The 25,043-nt window shown below is 38.8% G+C and overlaps 2 protein-coding genes across 8 annotated transcripts in view; one reads left to right on the forward strand and one right to left on the reverse strand.

The window, feature by feature from the left end:
* Window positions 1-25,043, reverse strand: part of PNPLA7 (patatin like domain 7, lysophospholipase) — a 260,431-nt gene that overhangs the window by 228,064 nt on the left and 7,324 nt on the right. For 2 of the 7 annotated variants that reach the window (XM_074210556.1, XM_074210555.1), the window contains exons 1-7: window positions 11,999-12,072; window positions 10,555-10,589; window positions 7,292-7,363; window positions 6,923-7,010; window positions 6,164-6,246; window positions 3,793-3,884; window positions 651-791 (exon numbers count right to left, since the gene is read on the reverse strand). In XM_074210556.1, the coding sequence (XP_074066657.1) occupies window positions 651-791; window positions 3,793-3,884; window positions 6,164-6,246; window positions 6,923-7,010; window positions 7,292-7,363; window positions 10,555-10,589; window positions 11,999-12,020 (533 nt within the window). In that variant the 5' untranslated portion in view covers window positions 12,021-12,072. Of the gene's footprint in view, window positions 1-650; window positions 792-3,792; window positions 3,885-6,163; window positions 6,247-6,922; window positions 7,011-7,221; window positions 7,364-10,554; window positions 11,275-11,998; window positions 12,073-17,291; window positions 18,495-19,480; window positions 19,654-19,954; window positions 20,021-20,251; window positions 20,325-20,671; window positions 20,845-21,464; window positions 21,560-25,043 lie in introns of those variants that run through there. The other 5 variants (XM_074210559.1, XM_074210553.1, XM_074210554.1 and 2 more) reach the window with 5 other exon arrangements.
* On the forward strand, window positions 12,113-13,960 carry MRPL41 (mitochondrial ribosomal protein L41). The gene is made up of 2 exons (XM_074210565.1): window positions 12,113-12,220; window positions 13,373-13,960. Exon 2 carries the CDS (start codon window positions 13,382-13,384, stop codon window positions 13,784-13,786), a length of 405 nt encoding a protein of 134 aa, XP_074066666.1. The 5' UTR covers window positions 12,113-12,220; window positions 13,373-13,381; the 3' UTR covers window positions 13,787-13,960.

The raw sequence follows: 25,043 nt of genomic DNA on the forward strand, positions 1-25,043 counted from the left end.
ATACACTAATTTCCCCTCCTTCCCTGCTAAATATGTAAAGTACTTCGTAATTTTAAAGTACAATTTTAAAGTCAACTGGTATTATTATTATCATTATGATTACTGATAATAAACCTGGTAAGGCCTATGAGAAGAGGGACTGCCTCTTATCTAAATAAACTCTATTTCTGCTAGTACTCCATTACTTTTAATAAGTATAAGCTTGTCAGGAGACTAAATGAAATAACAGATAAGTGCTATTTGAAAGTTAATTGATTGGGGCAGCTAGGTAGCGCAGTGGATAAAGCACCAGCCCTGGAGTCAGGAGGACCTGAGTTCAAATCCAGTCTCAGACACTAGCTGTGTGGCCTTGGGCAAGCCACTTAACCCCACTGCCTTGCAAAAACCTAAAAAAAAAGTGTTTAAAAACGTTTACACGGAAATAGGACATCAACGAAATAAAATTTAAAAAAAAGAAAGTTAATTGATTGTATTATCACTGCTACTACTTACTTACTTACTACTATCACTATTGCTTCTACCACCACCACTACTCTGTAAGGTCCATAAGAGCAGGGATTATTCCTTTCATAAATTCTGTATTTCGACTAGCACATAATCTATATCCCTTTTCCACACATTAGATGTTTAAAAAGCATTTGCTGAATTACCGGACATTTTTCAGCATGTATAAAACTTCAGATGGTAAGTGAGAATTTTTAACATCAAATTCAGTGAGATCAGCTTCCAGCAAAGAGGGTGGGGGCTCCTTTGGCTGCAAAGTGGGATAGTCCTTCTTGAATCTCAGGATCCTAACAAGACAAAAATGAATATACTCATTAAAGAAAATCTTTAAGGTCCACAAATTTTGAAAAATTTGAAAAATTTTATCCCCAGTGACATTCAAGACAGTTTTCCAGATACCCAATAAAATCATAACCATAGGAGCACTCTCAAGCCACTAGGCCTTTAGGAAAACAAATTCATTGTCATCTTAGTATGAGCTCTAAAGAATTAGAATCATGACTATTGATTGGGGGAAAAAACACAGATAAATGAAGTTTTCCCTAAAATAAAAAAGCAGCATCTATCTAAAACTTTGAACAAATATTATATATATAATGGGGATAAACTGGGAGCATTTCCAATAAGATTGGGGTGAAACAAGGATGTCCACTGTTACCATTACTATTCAATATATTTTAGAAATGTTGGTTTTAGCAATAAGATTAGAAAAAGTAATTGAAGGTATTAGAACTGGCAATGGGAAGCAAAACTTTCACTCTTTGAAGATGATATGGTGGTATACTTACAGAACATGAGAAAATCATCTTAAAAACTAATTGAAACAATTACAAATTCTGCAAAGTAGCAGAATATAAAATAAATCCACATAAATCATCAGCATTTCTATATATGAATAATAAAGTCCAAGAGCAAGAAACAGAAATTCCATTTAAAGTAACTGCAGACAACATTAAACACTAGGGAATCTACCTCTCAAGACAAACCCAGAAACTGCATGAATACAATTACAAAGAATTTTTCATACAAATAAAATCAGATCTAAATAATTAGAAAAATGCTTAGGTGGAACTAATATAATAAAAATGACAATTCTACCTAAATTATATTACTTATTCAATGCCATACCAATCAAATACCAAATAACTATTTTACCACCCCAGAAAAATAGCAACAAAATTCATATGGAGAAACAAAAGGTCAAAAATATCAAGGGAACTGATAACAAAAAATGTAAAGGAAAGTGTTCTTTTTGTATCAGATCTAAAACTATATTTTAAAGCTTCAAAACTGTCTAGTTCTGGTTAAGAAATAAGAGTAGGGGTGGCTAGGTGGCGCAGTGGATAGAGCACCGGCCCTGGAGTCAGGAGTACCTGACTGTCCTCAGACACTTAATAATTACCTAGCTGTGTGGCCTTGGGCAAGCCACTTAACCCCCCCCCCCATTTGCCTTGCAAAAACCAAAAAATAAGAGTAATGGCTCAGTTCAAAATAAAAAGCAGTAAATGACCATGGTAATCTACTGTTTGACAAACCCAAAGACATTAGTTCATTAGTTTCTGGAAAAAGAACTCACTATTTGACAAGAACTTGTTGAGAAAACTGGAAGACAGTATGACAAAAACTAAGTACAGACCCACATCCCATACCCTATACCCAAATTAAGGTCAAAATGGGTACAAGATTTAGACATAAAGGGCAATGCCATAGAGCAATTAACAGATCAAGAAATACTCTGTCAGATCCACAGAGAAATTTATGACCAAACAAGAATTAGATATAGATATAGATGTAGATGCAGATGTAAATGTAGATAGATATTATATATAGACATATAAATATATATATATAAACTACAAAATGGATGATTTTGACTAATTAAATCAAAAATGTTTTGCACTAATAAAACTAATACTGCCAAGATTAAAAGGAAAACAGAATGGGAAACAATTTTCACAGCAAGGGATTCTGATAAAGGTTTCATTTATAAAATACATAGAGAATTTAATCAAATTTATTAGGTTACAAGTCATTTCCCATTGATAAATGGTCAAAGGATATAAACAGGCAGTTTCTAAATGAAGAAATTAAAGCTATATATAATCATATGAAAAAATGTACCAAATCATTATTCATTAGCAAAATGTAAGTTAAAATAACTATGACGTGGCACCTCACATCTATCAGATTAGTAAAGATGATAAAATAGAGAAAATGATCAATGTTGGAGAGGTTGTGGGAGGATTGGGACATTAATGTACTGTTGGTGGAGTTATGGACTAATCCAACCGTTCTGGAGAGCAATATGGAACTATGCCCAAAGAGCAATAAAATTGATCATACCCTTTGATCCAGGAATAATAATCCTAGGTCTAGTATCCTAGTATCCAGAAGAAATCATAAAAAATGGGAAAAGTCCCACATGTTCCAAAATATGCTTAGCAGCTCTTTTGTAGTGGCAAAGAATTGAAAATTGAGGGGATGCCCATCAATTGTGGAATGGCTGAACAAGTTATGGTATATGAATGAATGTTATGGAGTACTACTGTTCTATAAGAAATCATGAATGATTGGACTCTAGAGAAGCATGGAACTGATGCTGAATAAATGCAGCAGAACCAAGAGAACATTATACACATTAACAATAACATTGAGCTGATCAACCTTGATAGATGCAGCTCTTCTCATAAGTTCAGAGACCTATGACAATCCTGGCATACCTGTTATGAACAATGCTTTTCACATTCAGAGGAACAAAACAAAATAAAGAAAAACCCACAGAATCTGAATGAACCATGTTCATTTTTTAAAATTTCTCATATTTTTCTTTCCTATCTCATGATTTTCTTTCTTTTTCCTTAGTCCTAATACCACAAACAGAAAATGGCTACTCTGAAAACATGTTGAACACAAATGTGTACGTACAGTGTTCACCAGACTGTTCACTGCTGAGGAGAGAGGGGTGGGAAGGGAGGGTGGAAGGAAATTATGCAACTTATAAATATACATATGCATATGGATGAAAGTTGAAAAACTTTCATAACATGTAACTGGACAAATAAAAAATCAATTGTAAAAAAACAAACAAACCACAGAATGCCTTTCATAATATCGGGCTGCTTGTTCATCTAGATTAATCTTAACTACTGCTCCCTACTGTTATAGTAGACAACAATAACTTAAGATTAAAATGGGTACAGGATTTAGACATAAAGGGCAATACCACAGACCAATTAACAGATTTGAAGCAGTCACATAGCTCCCTCTAGAAAATGTCCATCTCTGTACCTTTTAGCCAAAGACAGAACCTTGGTTCTCTTCCTCATTCTTTGTCTAGGCACAGAGCTGTTCCCAACAAGACTGTTTGGCAGGATACTCACCTAAAGAAGAAAAGGCACTCAACTGTGGCCACTTCTAAACAGATGAAAATTTAAAAACCTAATAACAAGTAGAAATTCAGTCCCATCAATTAGAAAAAAAACAAAAACAAAATATTCAGGATTTCTCCCAGGACCTTAGAAAGAGATCTGAACCCAGACATATTTTTCTTTATACATATATCCAGTTTCTTATAATAAATTTGCAGTTTCATGGATAATCAACTTGCTTTTATTATACTATGTTATGAAATACTTATTTTAATTCTCTAAATAAAAAATAAAAATAAATAAAAGTTCAAACAGAAAATATATACAACCAGTTCTACAAAGAGTCAAGTCACTAATAAAGGTGAATTTTTATTTTAGATTTTATTTTTCACAATCATTGTACATCTATTCCATTTATACTACTGTATCCCCAAAGCAGCTAGGTGGCACAGTGGATAGAGTGCAGGCCTGGAGTCAAATTCAGCCTCTGCCATCTCCAAGTGTTGTAACCATGGACAAGTCACTTAACCTTATTTGCCTTAGTTCCCCATTTGTAAAATGATCTGAAGAAGAAAATGGCAAACCACTCCAATATCTTTGCCAAGATACTCCAAATGGGGTCCCAGAGAGTTAGACTGAAATAACTCAATAAGATTCACTATATGATAATGTTGAATGAGTGTTATCCTGACTTTCTGTAACAAATAATTAGAAAAACTTTTATTCATGTTCTGAATCTAAAGAAGGCTTAAATTTCACAACATGTAACACTGGTGAATAAGTAACCAGGGAAATGGCATTTACATATATATGTATATATATGTGTGTGTGTGTGTGTGTGTGTGTGTGTGTGTGTGTGTATCACCTCTTAATTTCTAAAGCATATATATAACAGATTGAAAACTATAAGGAGGAATTAACCATTAAAATCATTTCAGTGACCTAGTACATTTCAGTGACCTAGTACAGATAAGTACAAATCACTGAATGGTTTTTCTTAACATTTCCCAAATTCCATAGTGCTGCTGTGAAGTGAAATGAGGACTAATGATCTATTTACAGTCAAAAGAATAAGTAGATTGCCTTCTGGGGGGGAGGGGAGGGGAAGTGTAAAATTCAGAACCTTATCAAAAATAATAGGTAGAAACTACTATTGTATATAACTGAAAACAAATTATACATATACATATATATACATATATATGTATATGAAAGAAAAGAAAAAAAAGAACAAGTCAATAGCAGAGGAAGTGATAAAAATCAAGGACTTCTCCAGACCATAGTCTAGTGGAAGTCGTTTCTAAAAGCATCATTCCTGCTATTACATCTGTTTAAGTCTGGCAGTCCCATTGTCTACTACAGGATAATACTCAGCCCTAGCAGAAGGAAACCTATCTCAGGATCCATTAGAAGGAGGCAAAGACCACAGCGCCACCTGGTGATGAGTGAGGAGCATTACTTCTGATAGGTCAGGAAGAATTTCGCTTACTAGCTTTCCTGATCCCTCCAACACCAGGCTGTCTGTCCCATCCATTTCTAAGAAAAGAGATGACATCTTTAAGCCTTCCTGCACTTGCCAAAGGCAGAGTCTCAAGTACTCCAAATCAAATGCCACATTTTTACCAATTCTCATCCATGTTGTTTAATAGCATATGGTTGTTAATTATTCTTCAAAATCTTCAGAATTGCTTGTGAGCAGAAGGGTAACATACATATCTATATCTTCACAGGGACAGCTGACATAGCATGAAAGGGAAATAATATAGAAAATCAATGGGATGAGACTTTCTTAAGGTGGCTTATAGCAGTAGTTCACTAGTTCCTGTGCCTCTCCTTAGGGGTTTATCCCTTTCACACATGGGGCAATCAAAAGAACCATGTTTTATGTAAGTCTTATGAGCAAATTATGATCAAGAAAAACTATCTAGTTTTCTATTTCCAATTGAGTTCTGGAGAAACACACTGTAGCTTGGGAAAGCTAGGTGGTGCAGTGGATAGAGCACCGGCCCTGGAGTCAGGGTACCTGAGTTCAAATCCAGCCTCAGACACTTAATAATCACCTGTGTGGCCTTAGGCAAGCCACTTAACCCCATTGCCTTGCAAAACCCTAAAAAAAAAAAAAAAAAAAAAAAAAGCTGCTAGAAACAATGAGCTAGAAAGCATTTAATAAATACTTGCCAATTGATTGAATCAAATATAGAATAATTTCCTGGGTCCCAGGCAGCCTCTAGTGTCCAAGAACAATTCCATTAGGTTTACTTCATCACTCTATTCTATTGCAGAATACTTACCTTCCTCATGATCTTTCGGCCATAAAACATCATTTTATCTCTTTTACGGAACCTATACTGAGGAGATATAGAAGGCCGAGTTGCTGAAAGGCAAAAAAAAAAAAAAAAAAAAAAAGCAGTACAGTCATTACTAGTCTGTAAAAACAGTTTTTCCAGGAAAGACAAGACATGGAAATCTCAAATAGTAGAGAGAGGTGTCTGACAAATGAAAGAGTCTGCTAGATTCAAAATTATAATATTAGGAACCTTCTTTTCCTTTTCTTACTCATTATTCAGGCCCCTGAGAATGTAGATACTGTAAGCAAAAGCTCTACTTCTTCATCTTAGCACTATTTAATAAGTTAGAAAAAATATATTATCAATACAACTAGTGAATTCCTCCTCTAAATTACCCAGACAGATTGGTATCATGAATCATTACATGTACAGCAAGAAACTGTTAGGGCCAAACTAAGGTTATAATGTATCATATCATAAGGTATATAACTAGAAATCAGACTCTTCCTTATCTCAGGAAAAAAGGCTCTTATCTTCTTTCCCTCTACCCAAGAAGTCAGAGTTGGGATAAGAAATTTCTGCCTTGGTTCTCTTTCTAGGTCAGGTCTAAACAGTTAGCTTTCCTGATATAGTTTCATCTAACTTTAATTTAGACTGACCACTAAATTCTAGCTTATAGAAACTCTGGGTGACAAAGACAATTGACATTCTTCTCTCTTATTCTGACCTTCTGTGGACCAAAACCAAAAACAGGATACTTACAAGACGATTTCATCTTCTTGTAAATAAAGTAGATGACAATGCCAAAACAAAGCAGTGCAAGGATAGCGCCAATTACAATTCCTCTTATCTGGATGCGTAAGTTACAAAACAAAACAGAAGTATCAATAAGAAGCTAACAATCATACAGGGCATTCTCTAACACCAAAACCCAACTACCCTGAAATCCTAGCCCTATCACATTTTCCCAGATTTAGGCTGATAGGAAAGGAGAAAAAAAATAAGGAACAGAGAGGAAAGATATTAAAACACAGGTAAAACATCTGGTATCAACAGCTGACCAGAGACAGACTCCATGGGTCTTAATTCACAGCCAGAAGAAAGTTCCCTCTTTCCAAACACAGGGTTTACCATTGTTGAGTGCTTATAATAGTCCACTAACTGCATAATCCAGGAGTGTGAGATAGGAGCCAAAGATAAGACCTACAGGAGAGAACACAATACAGCATGTGAGGAGAAAGGAGTCAGAAAATAGGCAATGACCTCTGCCTTCCCATTACATACCTCAGTAGAAATCTTCTTGCTTAATGGATGGCAGGAGGAAATGAGAGCGGCATTAGAGGCCAGTGAGAAGGCAGCTTACATAAGTCAATAACACGAGCGACTGAAATACTTTGCATTTATGATGCATTTATCCTGTAACACTGTATATAACCTTACTTTTGTTGCTTTCTTATTCCCTTTACTTGACTCCAATAGAAGATCTAGGAGGGGTAAGAAATCTACAACTTCTATCACTTTCAGTGTAGTAGTAAGTACTTAAGTAAACTTTGAATATTTAAATTATTGTCTAGGGATTTTTTAACCTAATGTTTTCTGGATACTATTCCCTCAAGCCTACTTTTTCAATGACTTAAAACTACAAAAATCCCATCTCATATAAAGGCAGGATTTAAGCAGCTTTCCTCCTATTCAGAACAGCTATTTGTGCCTCCTAGATACATAAGGTATTTTGCTTTCAGACAGTATAAACTATCTGTTTCTAGTTCTGGCTTCCAATAAGCATTGTTAGATTAGAAGGTTATGTAGCGGAAAGGAAAATTCAAAGAATTTGGACATCTTACTTGCCATCAGAAGTCAGACCAGAACTAGAGCAGGAAAGAGTTGTAGGAATGGGACAGTTGTTTATAGGTTCATAGTACAATTTCTTTGATCAGTAAAAAAGCAACAAAATCTCAATCATAATTTTTCCTTCTCAAGACTAACCACAAGTAAATTCCAATATTAAAGACTAGTATGTGGGGCATCCAAAGTGGTGAGACACAGAGAGATCATGAAAGAGAAAAGTTACCAAGAAAAAGGTCTCAAATACTACTATAAAGTCCCTGCTCTAACTTCCTATCCTCCACCCCATCAATCACTAACATAAGTGGCATAATGAAATTAATATGAGTTAATCAGAAACTGTAGGTGCTTATTCTTGGCCTACAGTGTGACTTTGGGTATGCCATTTTTTTGTCTTGGCTCCTCCCCTAAAAAAGTCAGAATATATCCATTTAATCATAAATAAAATTAGCTAATAGCTGATTAATGAATTTTGAAAATGTAACAGAGTACAACTCATATTTTAAATCAAGTAGACAAGTATGGAAACCTTTTGTGGAACTTTTCAGAAAACTGTAGGAAGCGAGCTGAATTCTGAGAATATTAAAAAATTGGCTCAAAATAAAGAAGTACCACAGGTATATGTTATTCTCTAGTATGAAGGTGATGAGGCCAAAGGTATAGGCAGAGCTCTAAATTTTTTTTTAAAGTATAAAAAGACATTACTAGACACATAATAAGTGCACACAGAGTTGATCAAAAAATGTTGAAAGTAACACTAAGTTTTTGGGGGTTATATTTTTTTTGGCAAGGCAATGGGGTTAAGTGGCTTGCCCAAGGCCACACAGGTGATTATTAAGTGTCTGAGGCTAGATTTGAACTCAGGTACTCCTGACTCCAGAGCTGCTGCTCTATCCACTGTACCACCTAGCCACCCCAACACCTGAGTTTTCAGAAATAGAAGAATAAGGGGGCCAAGAAGCCAGAAAAATAAAAAAAAAACATTAAAAATCTTCAGTTCTCAGACAAGCCTGCACAAATATACACACTGCCTGGGTCTCTTTCTATCTCTTCCTTTACCCTATTCCAAACTTTACCTTCATTTTGAAAGCAAGTGCAGCCTATTGGTCTGCCTCAGTTTCCCACTGTAAATGAGGATAATATTACCTCCCAGGATTGTTGGAATGGGATTATAACTGAGGTAAATGAAATGGTAATTAAAATGTGCTTAGTGCATTCTCTGGCCCAGAGAAAGTTACACACAGATGTTAGCTATTATTATTATCTACTTCCACAACATTGGAGAGACACAAAAAAGGCAGCAGGTAATAGGATGGAGAATGACAGGAAGTAGGAACTTGTTACCTATTCCAGTCTTTCATTTGAGCAACTCAAGTCCCTTTTGGCTGCCAGAGACTGTTTGCTCTCATCCCAAATACCTTTCCAGCTAACTGATTATGGGAAGAACTCTGTGTCACAAAGACTAGGGAGGTACACGGAGCACTTCAGGTCACAATGCCCTGGGAGAAACAGGAATTAAACCCTTGCCGACTTCATTGGTATAGGAAACTCCTAGGTGAGGGCTCTAACAAGGCTGGTCAGCACCTTCTCAGCAATTAATAGTTCCAAAAGTTACTTAGGGCATTGAATGGGTAAATGATTTGTCAGGGTCAGACTCATTTTGTGGCAGTGTCCCTAGAGCACTAGAGACACGCTAGAAAATATTGAAAAAACTATTATCAAGATGTGTAAGGGACGGTTCTTCTAAGAAAACACAAGCCTTGAACAAATCTAAAATTCAGGCCTGATTGGAAGGATATATATATATATATATAAAGGCTTTAACTTTCAAAGTTTCAAAGTTTAAACTTCCATATTTCTTTCTGCTCAGTGATGGGTACAGTCTCAAAGATAGATCTGATGGGGCTGCAAAGAAGGTATATACTGTCACAAGAGGTCTCTGCTTTAACAAGCAATCCTGACTATACCACCCCAATACTCCCCTCACTACTGTAACAGGTTGGATATTAGAATCTTAGATGAATAGGAATATTAGAGATCATTAGAGTCTGATTCCCTCACTTTAGAAGAGAAAACTAAGACCCCAAACAAGCTAGGTGATTTACACAAACATGGAAGGATAGAGTAAAGTTAACCTCAGAAAATTCCTAGTTGCAAATGCTACCTGAAGCATAAAAGAAAGTTTTGCCCTGGCTTTTATAGGTCACCTCATATGGACACTTTATATACTTTACACACACATACACACACCCCAAGACCCCAATACAAAGATTATAAGAAAGTAAACCCTAACAGAAAATTCCTTTTTACTTTCCAGTATTGACCTGAAGGAAATGTTAGGGATCTGATTTGTCAAACCTAGGCTTGTCACTTCCCCTTTGTGAGCCTCAGTTTTCTCATGCTAAAATGAGGAAAAATATTAGCAAATATGCTTCAGAGTAGTTGAAAAGACAGCACTTTGTAAATCTTAAAAGATGCCTTTAAAAATTCAAAGACAATTTGTTTTTATTATATTACCATTATTGCTGAGCTCCCCCTAGTATACATACCTTTGAGTAGTATTTATTCAATTCCTTCTCCATGGCTAAAAGTAAAAGAAACAAAATGGAATGAAGAAAGTAGCCTGGTTCTGCCAAAGATCAACTATTCAAATAATTAATGTTTAACTCAGTAGAGTCAACTCAGCTCTGTTTACATGTCCAATTTCTAAGTCAAATTAAGTTTTCTGTTGGCAGAAAAATTACTCTTTGAAGACTCCATTTCCATGAAAAGAAGCTGCCCTACACGGAAGCATCTGCTGTTCCAGTCTCAATCTGTAAACACGGTCACATGGCTAATGGGTTCTCCAGCCAAAAGTTCCCACTACTGACAGTCAAGCAGCAATGAACTGCTATAAGGAGCAGCCAAGAAGAAAAGGGTTTCCTTTCTCTCTAGAAACTTGTTACAGCCATCGTTACAGCTACAGTTATGGTCCCATCTCACTTTCAAACTCTCCAGACTCTACTTGGGTCTTTCCCAGGATCTGCTAGGAGGAATTGGGAGGACAAACTGGAGGGGAAGGAGCACTTTCAGAGGAAAATGTACTGCTTCTTCTGAGAATTGTTTACTGGGAACTACATGACCTGTATGTGGAAATCGATTCTGGCTAAAACCCACTGGTTTAGTCAGTTTTGACACCTATTCTCCACCCCAGAATTGGGAGTCACTGACTGTCCACTGCCTTCAGATTGCAATGTCCCAACCTGGCCCTACTGAATAGCTTTCAAATATTAGGCCAGGCCGAGAGTGCCATAAGCTCACCAGTGTCAGTTAGCAAAAGGAAAGGTTTTATTCTGAAATCACTTTTGGAATATGGGGAGGGAAGGAGAGCAGGTCCAAGAATTGGGAAATTAGGAAGTGGGAAATAATGAAGAATATCATTGGGTAAAGTAGTGCAAGAATAAGAGGGCGACTGGGGAGCGGTGGGGGGGGTGCAGGAAAGAAGGGGGTGACATTAAGAAGCTGGACTGTGGGAAGTGCCAGGCGCTACAGGGAAGAGAAACTTGGGGCCGGGAGGGCGGTGTCTCTGGGGGACAACAGGGCCGAGTAGGGGGAGCTGGGAATGGCCCGAGAAGGGACGAAGACACGGGGTGTGGGGCGGGGGGCAGCTGCAAGGGTCACCCCAGGAGGGAGGGGCTGGCGGGGGGAGGGGAGCGTTTGGAGTGTCGCTGAGGCTGGGGCGACTGGAGAAGAGTGCCAGGTGTTGGGGGGCAGCGCGGGCGGGCCCTCGGGGAAGGAGGCAGCGGGGCTGCGGGGGCAACGGGCGGCGTCGCGGGGGGGGGGGCAGCGGGGAGTCGGCCGGGGGTCAAGGGGCAGGCGCGAAGGCCAAAGGTCACGGCGAGCTCGGGCGGGAAGGGCTTTCCGGGCTCCGGCTCGCACCGGGGCGGCCTCGTCTCCCGAGGGGCGTGGCCGAAGGACGACGTCGGCGGCCCCCTCGGCAGGGCCCCCACTCACCGGCCAGCGCGGCCCCGGCCATGGCCCCGCCTCAGCAGTTGCCGCTCCGGCGCCCGCTCCGGCGCCGGGATTTCCCTTCTTCCCACGAGAAGCCGCTCTCGCCCTTAGACCACGCCCCATCCGAAGGACGAGGACCCTCATTGGTTGACGCGCCCGCGGCCAATCGCTGCGAGTTTTGTTCCGAGGTCTGGGATCCTTGTGACTGGAGCGTGAGCCGCCCAGGTGAGGGGGAGCGGGTGGAGGGTCCCTGAGCGTGGGCTGTTGGGCTCTCGGGGATGGGGTCCCCCCAACAATGAGACGGGGAGGCCCTGGGGCCGCCGTGGAACTTTGGGAGGGCAGGTGCGGCGGACGCAGCGATTTAGTATACGGGCCCGATATGCCCCCCAACTCCTGTGTTGCGGTTGGATTTTTGTTTTTAAATTTTTTGTTTATTTACGACAATGGGGTTAAGTGGCATGGCCAAGTCACAGCTACTCATTTACTAAGTGTCTGAGGTCGGATTTGAATTCCTGTCCTCCTGTCTCCAGGGCCGGTGCTCTACCCACTGCACGGGGTTAGATCTTTGTTAGGCTCATTCAGTCAACATTTATTAAATGCCTGCTGTGTACTAACTAGATAGTATTGCCAGTTAGGTGTTGCAGTAGCTGGGGGGGGGGGGGCTGGGGTCAGAATCTGGCCTTAGACACTAGTTCTGTGACCCTTTACCCTCTTTGCCTCACTTTCCTTATCTGTAAAATGATATGCAGAGGAAATGGAATGCACCTAGTTGGGGCAGTGGATAGAGCATTGGCCTTGGGAGTCCAGAGAACAGGAGTTCACATACAGCCTCAGACACTTGACTCTAGCTGTGTGATCTTAGACAAGTCACTTACCCCTGCTTGGCTGGCATCCAGGGCCATCTCCAGTCATCCTGATTCATAGGTGACCACTAGACCCAGATGGCTCTGGAGGAGAAAATGAGGCTGGTGACTTCGGACAGCACCCCCTCACTCAGATCCAGTTCAAGTGCTTGTCATGTCATCACCTCCCTGGTGTCCTGGTCTTCTTTGAGAACAAAGGACAACCATTAAACCATTCCAGTATCTTCACCTAGAACTCCTTAAAGTAAAAATGGCAGGAACTCTTCTAATTTACAGAGGCAGAGATCAAGTATAATCTAAACCCTGTCCCAGTCTACCAAATGTAGTAGATGGACACTTCTTAATATATGTGGAGGGGACAAATTTTTATCTATTCTGTCACCTCGAAAGTGTATGGAGCCTTCCACAAATATGGAGGGAATTAAGTCGCTGGTTGTGTTGAGTCAGCATGAGCAAGTGAGAAGTCCAAACACCCAACCTGGACTTAACCTTCACTTTTTCTCTCATATCTCAGATACAAAACATGGGCCTCCTTTCAGCTCTGACCCGAGGCCTGATCCGAGGGGCAGACAGAATGAGCAAATGGACAAGCAAGCGTGGCCCCCGCACATTCTACAAAGGTCGTGGAGCCAAGTTTACTGGCTTTTCTTCAGGTGGAAAGTTTGTGATGGTGAAGGAAATGGTACCTGAATTTGTGGTTCCAGATTTGACAGGCTTCAAACTCAAACCATATGTGTCCTATCGAGCTCCAGCTGGCACAGATGAACCACTGACAGCCAAGCAGCTCTTTATGGAAGCTGTAGCACCTTCGATTGAAAAGGACTTTAAAGAAGGAACTTTTGACCCTAAAAACTTAGAAAAGTATGGCTTTGAGCCCACCCAAGAAGGCAAGCTCTTCCAGCTGTATCCTAAAAACTACGTACAATAAGAATAAAGAATTATCCAGGGGGCAGCTAGGTGGCTCAGTGGAAAGAGCACCCAGCCCTGGAGTCACGTGTACCCGAGTCCAAATCCAGCCTCAAACACTTAATAATTGCCTGTGATCTTGGGCAAGTCAACTTAACCCCATTGCCTTAAATAATAAATACATAAATAAAAACTACCAGCCAGTAACGATTCACTTTTCTTAAGTTACATAGAGGCAGATTTTAACTCAACATAAATTAACAAATAGTTGTTAAGAAATGGAATAAGCTACCTTATCAGGCAATGAGATTTTCACTGGAAGTGTTTCATGAAGGTAGAACAGATAACCACTTGTCTGAAGACATTAAAAAAGAGCTATCCTGATATTCTGTAATTCTTAAAATAATTCTAGCACTCTGACTGAAGCTCCTAAAGGACAGAATGGAATATAGAGTTGTGTAGTGCTTTGTGAATTTCCTAGGTTATCTCGTTTGAACTTCACAGTAACCCTATAAGGTGTGCATTTATTATGCCCATTTCAATTTCCTTAAGGGCCTCATCCAGGGTATATAATTACTGAGTCATGATTCAACCTTTGGTACTCCTTACTCCAAATCCACAATGCTAGCCATTAGTCCATTCTTTAGGGTGGTTCAGTCAATAGAGTACTAGAATTGGAGTGAGGAAGACCTGTAATTGACCTCAGACACTTGGTAGCTATGTGATTCTAGGCAAGTCAAAACTTCACATCAGTTTTTTCATATGTAAAATGGGGAGGAGTTCAGACTTCAGTTATTGTACAAGTCAAACACTGTAAGTCTTAAAGGGGAACTGGGGGACAGAGGGAAGGTTAAGGGGAAAGATACTGAGTTCTGTTTGGACATACTAAATTTAAGATGTCTGAAAGGTAGTTAGAAAGGTTAAACTTGGGGTGGCTAGGTGGCACAGTGGATAAAGCACCAGCCCTGGAGTCAGGAGTACCTGGGTTCAAATCTGGTCCCTTAGTTCAGATCTGGCCACAGACACTTACTAATTACCTAGCTGTGTGACCTTGGGCAAGCCACTTAACCCTACTCTTGCAAAAAAAAAAAGGCTAAAGGATAGTGAAGAGATTAGAGCAGGGAAGGTAAATTTAAGAATCATCAGCATAGAGTTGGTAATTAAATTTATAGGAACTGATGAGATCACCAAGTGAAGAAGGATAGAGGGAGATGAGGATCCAGAACAGAATGCTGAAGGACAACTATGGTTAAGAGGTTGTTATCTGGGGGTGGCTAGGTGGCACAGTGGATAAAGCACCTGCCCTGGAGTCAGGAGTACCTGGGTTCAAATCTGGTCTCAAACACTTAATAATTACCTAGTTGTGTGGCCTTGGGCAAGCCACTTAACCCCATTTGCCATGCAAAAACAAACAAAAAAAAGAGGTTGTTATCTGGAGGATGATCCAGCAAAGGAGACAGAAGGTATGCTCAGATAGGTAGGAGGAAAACCAGATTATGGTGTCCTGAAAATCTAAAAGCATTAAGGAGGAAGAGTGATAACATCAAGGGAGAAGTCAAAAGGAATGATGATTGAGAAAAAGTAACTGGATTTGGCAGTTAGGAGGATCTTCAATAAGTTTGTAAAGGGTTAAGAGGGTGAGAGGACAGAAAGTAAAAACACTGCCTTTTTAAGTTTAGCAAGAAAGGGCAGACAAATTGGATTAGAGCAGATATGGAAGAATCAAGTTAGGGTTTTTTCAAGATAGTAAAGACATGAGCATGTTTGTAGACATTAGGAAAGGTTCCAAGAGAATCATATACATGTTTAAGTCCCTTAGTATGAAGGCAGGAGTTGAGGAGAAAAGAAAAATTTTAAGGCAGGTATCAAAATTCACTGAAGAAGGGAGGGGAGTGATCTGCCCATCTGCATACAATAGCTGACAGGATTTTAATTGAGCAATAGAAATAGCATGAACATCAGAGGAAGAGAGCCCAATGAGTAAAGAAGAAAGAGAAGCTAGAAATGGCAATATGGAGGCAAGGAATATTTCAATTCTCCCACCTCTACAAGTGAGCCAAGGAGAATGAGTGAAGGTAAAGCCAGTACAGCAAAGGGTGACCAGGGATGAAAATCAGGTGGTAAGGGGTAATCGAGGTTTGATGATAATCCTGGTATATGGTATAATTTTGGTATAGGACCAGGTGAGAGAATTTTCAGCGAGTGAAGGGTGCCACTCTTCTACCTCAAAGCAGGAGATGGGAAGACTGAAATCAAAGGGAGGGTTGTACTCCTTTGCACTGGAGGTTCTCCATATGCCAGATAGGAGACTGGGTTGGCAGCAAGAGGTAGATGATTTGTGCTGGCATAGATGGAAGTGGTTGCTTTTGGGTTTCCTCAGGAGATACACTGTGCTACCACATCTTCAGTCTGAGATCTTTTCATCTGAGGAGGCTGGCTATGAAGCAGGAGAATCTTAGAAAAGAGATCTTTACCACAGAAATTTGCTTCAAAGTTATTTTTTTCCCACTTTTAAGTTTTTTTAAATACAAAGCTTTTAAATTTTTTGTGACCAAAACATCCATTTTTTTTCTTCTGTGATCCTCTCTGTCCCTTGTTTGGTCATGAACTTTTTCTTTTTTTCTTTTTATAGGTTTTTGTAAGGCAATGGGGTTAAGTGACTTGCCCAAGGCCACACAGCTAGGTAATTAGTAAGTGTCTGTGGCCAGATCTGAACTAAGGGACTCCTGACTCCAGGGCCAGTGCTCTATCCACTGTGCCACCTAGCTGCCCCCTGGTCATGAACTTTTCTCCAATCCTTAGATTTGATAAGTAATTTGCCCTCTATAGTAATAGGGGAACTGGGGGGCAGAAGGAGGGTTGGGGGAAAAGATACTGAGTTCTGTTTGGATATAATAAATTTAAGATGTCTGAAAGATAGAAAGGCTAAAGGATATAAATATAAGGATATAAAAGGTTATATATCTGGGATATGTATTCATACAGCACTTCTCAGTGTATATGCTGTAAAATGTTGATCTTGTTCTAATTTCTTCCATACAGCTTGTCTAATTTTCCCAACTTTTTTTTTAATCAGATATTGAGTCCTTTGGGATCTTTGGTTTTATCAAACACTAGACTACTAGAATCACTTGCTTCTGGATGCTATGTTCCTCACCTGTTCCACTAATCAATTTAATCTTTTTTTTTACCAGTAACAAACTGTTTTGAGAATTATTGCTTTGTAGTAAGTATAATATGAAGTTGCCAACAGGGTTAAATGCTCATAATTGTATAGTCGTATACTTTGCAATTATTATAATAATTGTATACAATAATATACAGTTGTATAATTGTAACAAACTATCCTTGAAGATTAAAGAGTAAAAAATACTTCGTAATGGTACCCACAGATTCTGGCTTGTCTATATAAACAAAGACATCCTTCTGCTAAGTACAAACCAAAGTTCTCACTTCCCTCCCTCATCTTATCCTGATCCCTCCAAGTAAAAGAGCAGGCAAAAATGTAAGGTCTACTTACACATCAGTAAACAAGTTTGGAGGCCAGTCAAGATCTACAATGATGCAATTATGTAACTTTATTTGTTTTTTAAAGTGTTCTCCAGAGGAAATAATTTCATTGTAAAAGTTTACAATTTGAGCCAAAGTAAATATCTTCTAAATACATTTCAATCATTACTGAGACTATATTTTAAAAGAGTTCTTTGTAAAAGACAACATTTCTAGAATGCTCATTTTTCTCCAGAATTGGGCATTTATCTCCTGCAGCCAGAAAAACTAGCCAATTATGCCAGGATATAAATCTTCTATTTCATGCCCTCTGCTATGAAGATGGTTCAGCAAAGAATTTGTCTTGATATCTGACAATATCAGAGATAGAAAAGGTCAGTTTTAGGAACTCAAAATCTAAGATCCATACGAAATACCCTTCAAAGAAGAAATGCCTTGCCAACTCTGAATAGCAAGGACACCAAGTTTAAGGAATACACTCAAAGAAAGCAACCATTTCTTTAACTTGCAATAAGCCTCACAGTAGATTCATTAAAAACAGTTACTAGCTTCCCCATATTATACACAGCTGTTCAAAAAGCAGCTGAGTATTATATACAATCAGAGAAATTTCATCTTAAAAGGTTAAACAGGGTTGAACATCACAAAGAATGATAAAGTCTTGAACAATTCATTCACAATGATGTACCCACTATTTTTGGACTCATTTATCCTTTTCAAATTCAATTTGAAAATTGGTCAGTAACTTTTGTTTTAATATGACCTTGTTTCCCACTTCCAGAGGTGAAGGGCATGATCATAAAAGGAACAGGTGGCTAAAAGATTGACAACAGTTTTTGTTTTGGTTGGTTCTTCAGCCTGAAAAGTCATTCCCTCTAACATAGTAGTGGCATGGCTGGAGTTTTCCTTAGTAACCAGTGGGACATAAAACACTGTTGTCTCTGTTGTTATCTCCTTAGAGAGTGTGTCTTCCCCAGTTGAACTCTTTTTGCTGGGTATTGTATCAAAAGAAGCAGAAGACAATGGATCTGTTGTGCACGTAGTCCAACAAATACCTGTTTCCCTGGTCCCCATGTCGCTTTTATTGTCAGATGTTGAAAAAGCTTGTTGTTGAGTTTGTTTATCAGGATTTAGACAAAGCCTGGACCAGTCAGCTCCATATGCCAATGAACTATGTGACTTATAGGACACGGGAATAAAGGACCCCTGCTGCTTTTCCTCTAAGAAGAAATAAAAGGCAATAGAACAAGTTTCATGTTTCTGGATTCATTAAGGTATCAGGTATCATCAATGATGTTATTTTTCCATCAATTCCTCCATAGTTGAGAGTTTAGAGGTAAGTTAAAAGTTGATGAGAAAAGCAATAGGAAATTATTAAATGTAAAATAGTCATAGAGTGCTAAAAGAAATGTAGTAAACATAGTAAATTTAACAGCAGTTAGGGAAATTCTTCTAACTACTGCTTTAGGAGGCCAAAGAGCATTAGAAACCAAATAAAGAAGTCAGTTTTCTTTGCCAAGCCTAGAAATTACTTCTCCTTACTCAAGCATGTTCAGAAATTTTTCTTTACTAATCAAAAACTTAGAAATTGAGGCTGGTGGTCAGGGAAAAAACTCCACTAAAAGCAAGGGCTAAAACTACATTAGAACTTCTGTAGCTGGGGCAGCTAGGTGGTGCAGTGGATAAAGCACCGGCCCTGGAGTCAGGAGTACCTGAGTTCAAATGGCCTCAGACACTTAATTACCTAGCTGTGTGGCCTTGGGCAAAAGTCACTTAACCCCATTGCCTTGCAAAAACTAAAAAAATTTAAATTAAAAAAAAAAAGAGAATTTCAGTAGCTGAAGTAACTTAAGAAAGGAAACTACAGCCCCCAGAATAGTAGTTAAACAAAGATAGCCAAGGCAACTCAACACTGGAACCCAACTCTTTACAGCAAATTTGTGACTACGGCCGGCACAAAAACATGCTGTGGATATCAGCTAACCCTGCAGGAACATTAATGCTGGTAGCCTGGATAGGAAGACATTTTGAGTATGCCAGCCAGCTGCCTGAGGACTCTTTGGTCCCAAAGGAATTGGAAGGTCAGTTGTCCTGGGATAAGGAAACTCTTCTCATACTCACTGGCTTCAGGGAAAGGATCTGGGTCTCTGATGATCTACAGAATAGTCCAGAGCTAAAGCTGGCCATACTTCCTGATCCAACTTACCCAAAGACTTGTGGCAGTTGAGGATCTTAAAGCCATTGTGCATGCATGCGGCCAGAAGTACGTAAGGATACACAGGGTGCCACTTAAGTCTCCACACACCTCCATTTACATGAGTGTTATCAAATGGCTGCTTCATATTACGGGTGTCCCATAAGAGAATGTGCTCATCATAACTGAAACCAATGAATCACAGCAAAATTGTCAAAGAAAGTCAAACTCAAATTATCACCAAAAGCAGCAAAAAAGACACCTAGGGGATTTGTAAAAACCACCTTCCAGAGAGAGAAAACAAAGCATAGATGTTCCCATCATCTTTCTCAACCCCATTATGGAAAATGGTCTCTCTTCTAAACCAAAGCACCTCAAATTCAGTACAGTTCTGGGCTAGCTTAGATCTATATAACAAAATACCACTAATCTAAATGGAGGGAAAGAAAGAAAGGGAGGGAGCCAAACAAACTTAAGGAGACTCACCTTCCTGTGGCCAAAATATTCTCCCGGTGGGGACTGCTCTGTATACTGCATACACCCATTGAATGTCTGCAATAAAAGACAGTACATGAGAGAGCAGGAAACAAAAAATGAGTAAGATATGTGCAGATAACTAAACTATTTTTGGGCAAACTCCATCATCTAAGAATGTCCATGGAATATAGCAAAATAAAGTGAGGTGGGGAGGTAAGGAAGGTATGGGTGACTCTGAATGCAAGTTTGATTACAAACTTGCAACAAGTCTATATTCTCAGACCAGCTAACACTACGGAAGTGTACCTCTTACTAGTAAACAAAGGGCTATTCAGGTTGCTCCTGGTGTCCCAGCCTTTCAGAAGCCCATCATCACCACCTGTGTAAAGACAAAAACATCCATCAAAAATAGCACTTGTTATAGGCAAAGTCAGGCACTTCTCAGAGGATTGCCTAATCCCAAAGAATAGTCTAATTATAACCCTCATCTGTAGACTTAAGTACTCCATGAAGCACTAGAAAAGAGACCACTATTTTTTCTTTTTTTCCCTTATATTCCCCCCCCCTTCTTTTTGGGAAGATAACCATGAAGATTAACGAAGTGCACCCCAAATAATCCAATGTTGCATCTATAGTCATGTGGCCAAAACTGCCAGTATGTTTCCTTAAACATACTGCAGAAAGATTTGATGCCAAGGGAAGAAATGACCTGTACCAAATTCTGACCTGAATAGACTATGTCTGTTTGCCAGTAATCAAAGGCAGCAATCCAGGCTTCAAAGTCATGGGCCTTCCAATGTGACAGACTATGTATTGAAGGTTCCGATTTATCTACACCAAGGAAGTGAAGATGCCCCCTCGAGTCACTACTAATAATTCTTAGGGGCTGATCCATGGCCCTAGGGATGAAAAGTCAATGAGAAAAGTGAGCTGAAGCCTAGTTGCTGATTTGAAACCACCCTTTCCCATCTCAAGCTTAAGATACTTTAAGAAATATCATAGGGAAGCAGCTAGGTGGGACAGTGGTTATTAGAGCACTGGCCCTGGAGTCAGGAGTACCTGAGTTCAAATCCTGCCTCAAACACTTAATAATTACATAGCTGTGTGACCTTGGGCAAGTCACTTAACCCCACTTCCTTGCAAAAAAAAAAATAATAAAATAAAATAAAAATAAAAGAAATGTCATGGGAAAAGGCCCCAAATTACAATCCTCTTTTAAAGTACTATACCTTAATTTTTCCTCTCTACAAAAAAATAAGCCTCAATTGGTTGAGGCTGACTTTAGTATTTAGGGAAAAGTCTCAAGTTTCCAATTAAGAATACAAAAAGCAATAAATATCAAATTTTTCTGGACAAAAGATCATTACACTATCATCTATTTAAATAGCAAAGATGTCATAATTCAAAACTTGTGCAACCAAAAATAACAAAATAAAATCACTTTGACATTTTCAGCTATATTAGAATATTAATTGACCCTTAAAAAAAACAACAATGGATCATAATTTCAGCAATTTACCTTACAGCTTGTCCTGTTGACCAGTCTAGAGACAATGCAATACAATGTTGTCCCAGGGCTTGCTTAAGAAGTGGCTCTAATATACAATGGTTCTTCTACTAGAGGCAAAAAGAATCTATCAAGGGAAAGCATGAGCTCAGAATAATCCCACAATTCCAAACTGTTCTTCCCTCTTAATCTGGGCAAACAAATCCTCCAATTTTCAAAGAAGTTAAACATTGACAGTTAGGAACCTCTACAAATCTTCATTCCTGCATGCTACATCAGAGAAAGAATAGCTGCTCTCTGTCACTGAGGAGAACCCTTTTTCAGTTATGGTGATCTCTGTCAATGTGATCTTTGTGACTGTGATGAAACTGGACTAGGCCAGCAACTAACAAAGGAGGCATCCAGACATCTTTACCACAGCCATTATTAGCATGGGAACCAGCATACTCTGAAGGAAATAACAAGAATTTCTTTCTCTTCCCCTGACTACTCAAAACCCCTAAGATGATTAAAATGTTGCCCAATTTAATAAAGGGATTGTAAATCTTGTAAGTCTTATAAAATATGTGAATTAAAGATTTTCTCAAAGAAATGCAGCTTCAATACAGCACCTTGGCACATTCACAAGAAAGTGGATTTGGAAAAATGGCCTGAGTTCAAATTCAGACACTACTATTTATTACCCATGTTATCTTTGGGCAAAATAATGTATTAACCTTTCTGAATCTCATTTTCTCACATACGAAATGAGGGATTGGACTAGATGACCCACAACATCCTGAATAGGAACAAAGTAGTTCAAAAATATTTGCTGTTTGGGCTGACATGAATAGAAAACAAATGGATCAAAGACTGTCCTAGAAAAAAAAATCTAACTGATCTAATATATTAGATAATATTTATTTGAGCTTTAAAATTTGCAAAAAATTTTAAAACATTACTTACTATTCACTCTATAACCCTATGAATTAAGTAAATTATCATATTTTATTACATTTGAAAAAAAGGTTTAGAAAATGCAATTGAGGGGCGGCTAGGTGGCGTAGTAGACAAAGCACCAGCCCTGGAGTCAGGAGTACCTGAGTTCAAATCCTAGCTGTGTGGCCTTGGGCAAGCCACTTAACCCTGTTTGCCTTGCAAAAACCTAAAAAAAAAAAAAAAAATGCAATTGAATGACATAATAAGTATGTGAAAGGCATGAATCCATCAAGCATTTATGAAGTACCTACTATGCTTAAAAGGCATTATACTAGGTCCTGGAGGTACAAATAAAAAAATAAACAACCCCTACTTCTCCCAGAGTGTACATTATAACCCAGGAGACAAAATACACAAATAAATATAAGTATGTGCAAAATAAAGACAAAATACTTATGAAGGAAGAATACTGGAAGATGGAAAGCTCAGGAAAGTTTTTCTGAAGTGATTTATGAGCTGCTTTTATGAAGTCAGGCACTTTATGAAGGTAGTATTTTGAAGAAAATCAATGATTCTATGAGGCAGAAGTGAGAAAAAAGGACATTCCAGAACTGGGGAAAGGTCAGTAAAAAAGTAGGTGGGGGTGGGATGCATGTGTGAGGGAGAGAGAAAAGATCAGTTTGACTCAGTCTCATTGAGGGTGGGGACCAATTTATATAAGTAAGCTGAAAAGAAAAAAATCAAGGTTCCTCCTAACTCCAAGTCCAAAGCTCCTTAGGGGTTCTTCACCTTGTTAATATCACCTTGTTAATATCATTGGACTTCTTTGGCAGTCTGGTGAAGTCTATGGACTCCTGAAAATAAACTGTAGCCCACATTCATAACTGAAGGAAATGATAAATTTCATTTAAAAGTTGGTACAAATTGAAACTGATCCATGTACTCCCTAAGAATCCATGGACCCCAGGTTACGAACCCCTCTGCTAAATCCATATTGTAAATACTCACTTCAAAACTTCAAGGAGCTGATATTCCACTCCATACTTGTGCAGACTATTTTCATAAGCTGTTCTGGCCAAAGAAATTAATAAGCTGATGGCCAACATTCTGGCAACAACCCTCTCTAAACTTAGCTAAGCTGGTTCTGTGAGGGCAGGTATAAAATTCAACTCAATAAGCACTCTTAAGAGCTCACTATTTGCCCAACATTGTGCTAGCTGCTGAGATCCCCAGTAACACAAGGGACTCATCATCACCAAAACTGGGGAATATTACCACCAGGGAGATACAAAATGTATTTTATATGTAAAATATAAATGGATAAACAAATTCAAGATACAAAGTAAACAAATGAATTTTGGGAAAGGAATGCTAACAATTAGGAAAATCAAGAAAGACTTCCTGTAGGAAGCCACTTGTCACTTGAGTCTTGAAAGACAGTGGTATTTCAAGAGAAGAAGGTGTAGTCCATCATCAGGACTGGTAGGCAATAGGAGAGAGCCTACCAGAACTGGAGCTCCACTGGCCCAGCTTTTCAGAGCAGTTATCTCCATGTCAAGAAGATGCATTAATGAGTGGAGAAGAACTAATTACAATTACCACATTCATGATAAAAATTGCTGGAAAAATTGAAAGTTAGTGTGGAAGAAATTTAGATTAGACCAACACCCCACACCCTTTATAAAGATAAGATCCAAATGGTTACAGGATTTAGACATAAAAAACAATACTATAAGCAAATTAGAAGACCAAGGACTAGTTTACCTGTCAGATCTATGGAAAGGGAAGCAGTTTATGACTAAGGAAGAGTTGGAGAACATCACCAAAAACCAATTGGATGATTTTGATTACATTAAATTAAAAAGCTTTTGCACAGATAAAAACCACTGTAACCAAGATTAAAAGAAATGTAGTAAATTGGGAAACAATCTTTACAACTAATGATTCTGACAAAGGACTCATTCCTAAAATATACAGAGAACTGAGTCACATTTAAAAAAAAAAGCCATTCCCCAATTGACAAATGGTCAAAGGAGATGCAAAGGCAATTTACAGATGAGGAGATCAAAGCGATCCATAGCCATATGAAAAAATGCTCTAAATCATTAGAGAAATGCAAATTAAAGTTTCTCTGAGGTACCACCTCACACCTCTCAGATTGGCCAATATGACCAGAAAGGATAATGATCATTGTTGGAAGGGTTGTGGGAAATCTGGGACACCATTACACTGTCAGTGGAGCTGTGAACTCATCCAACCCTTCTGGAGAGCTATTTGGAACTACGCCCAAAGGGCAACAAAAATGTGCATACCCTTTGATCCAGCAATACCACTACTGGGTCTATACCCTGAAGAGATGATGAAAAAGGGTAAAAACATCACTTGTACAAAAATATTCATAGCAGCCCTGTTTGTGGTGGCAAAGAATTGGAAATCAAGTAAATGTCCTTCAACTGGGGAATAGCTTTGCAAACTGTGGTATATGTATGTCATGGAACACTATTGTTCTATTAGAAACCAGGAGGGACAGGATTTCAGGGAAGCCTGGAGGGATTTGCATGAACTGATGCTGAGTGAGATGAGCAGAACCAGAAAAAAAACACTGTACATCCTAACAGCAACATGGGGGTGATGATCAACCTTGATGGACTTGCTTGCTCCATCAGTGTAACA

The sequence above is a fragment of the Macrotis lagotis genome, chromosome 1 (genome assembly GCF_037893015.1).
Source record: "Macrotis lagotis isolate mMagLag1 chromosome 1, bilby.v1.9.chrom.fasta, whole genome shotgun sequence".
Taxonomy (NCBI): Eukaryota; Metazoa; Chordata; class Mammalia; order Peramelemorphia; family Peramelidae; genus Macrotis; species Macrotis lagotis.

What these genes read in the sequence shown, in the direction of transcription:
- MRPL41 (XM_074210565.1), top strand. Translation starts at nt 13,382, where the DNA reads ATGGGCCTCCTTTCAGCTCTGACCCGAGGCCTGATCCGAGGGGCAGAC.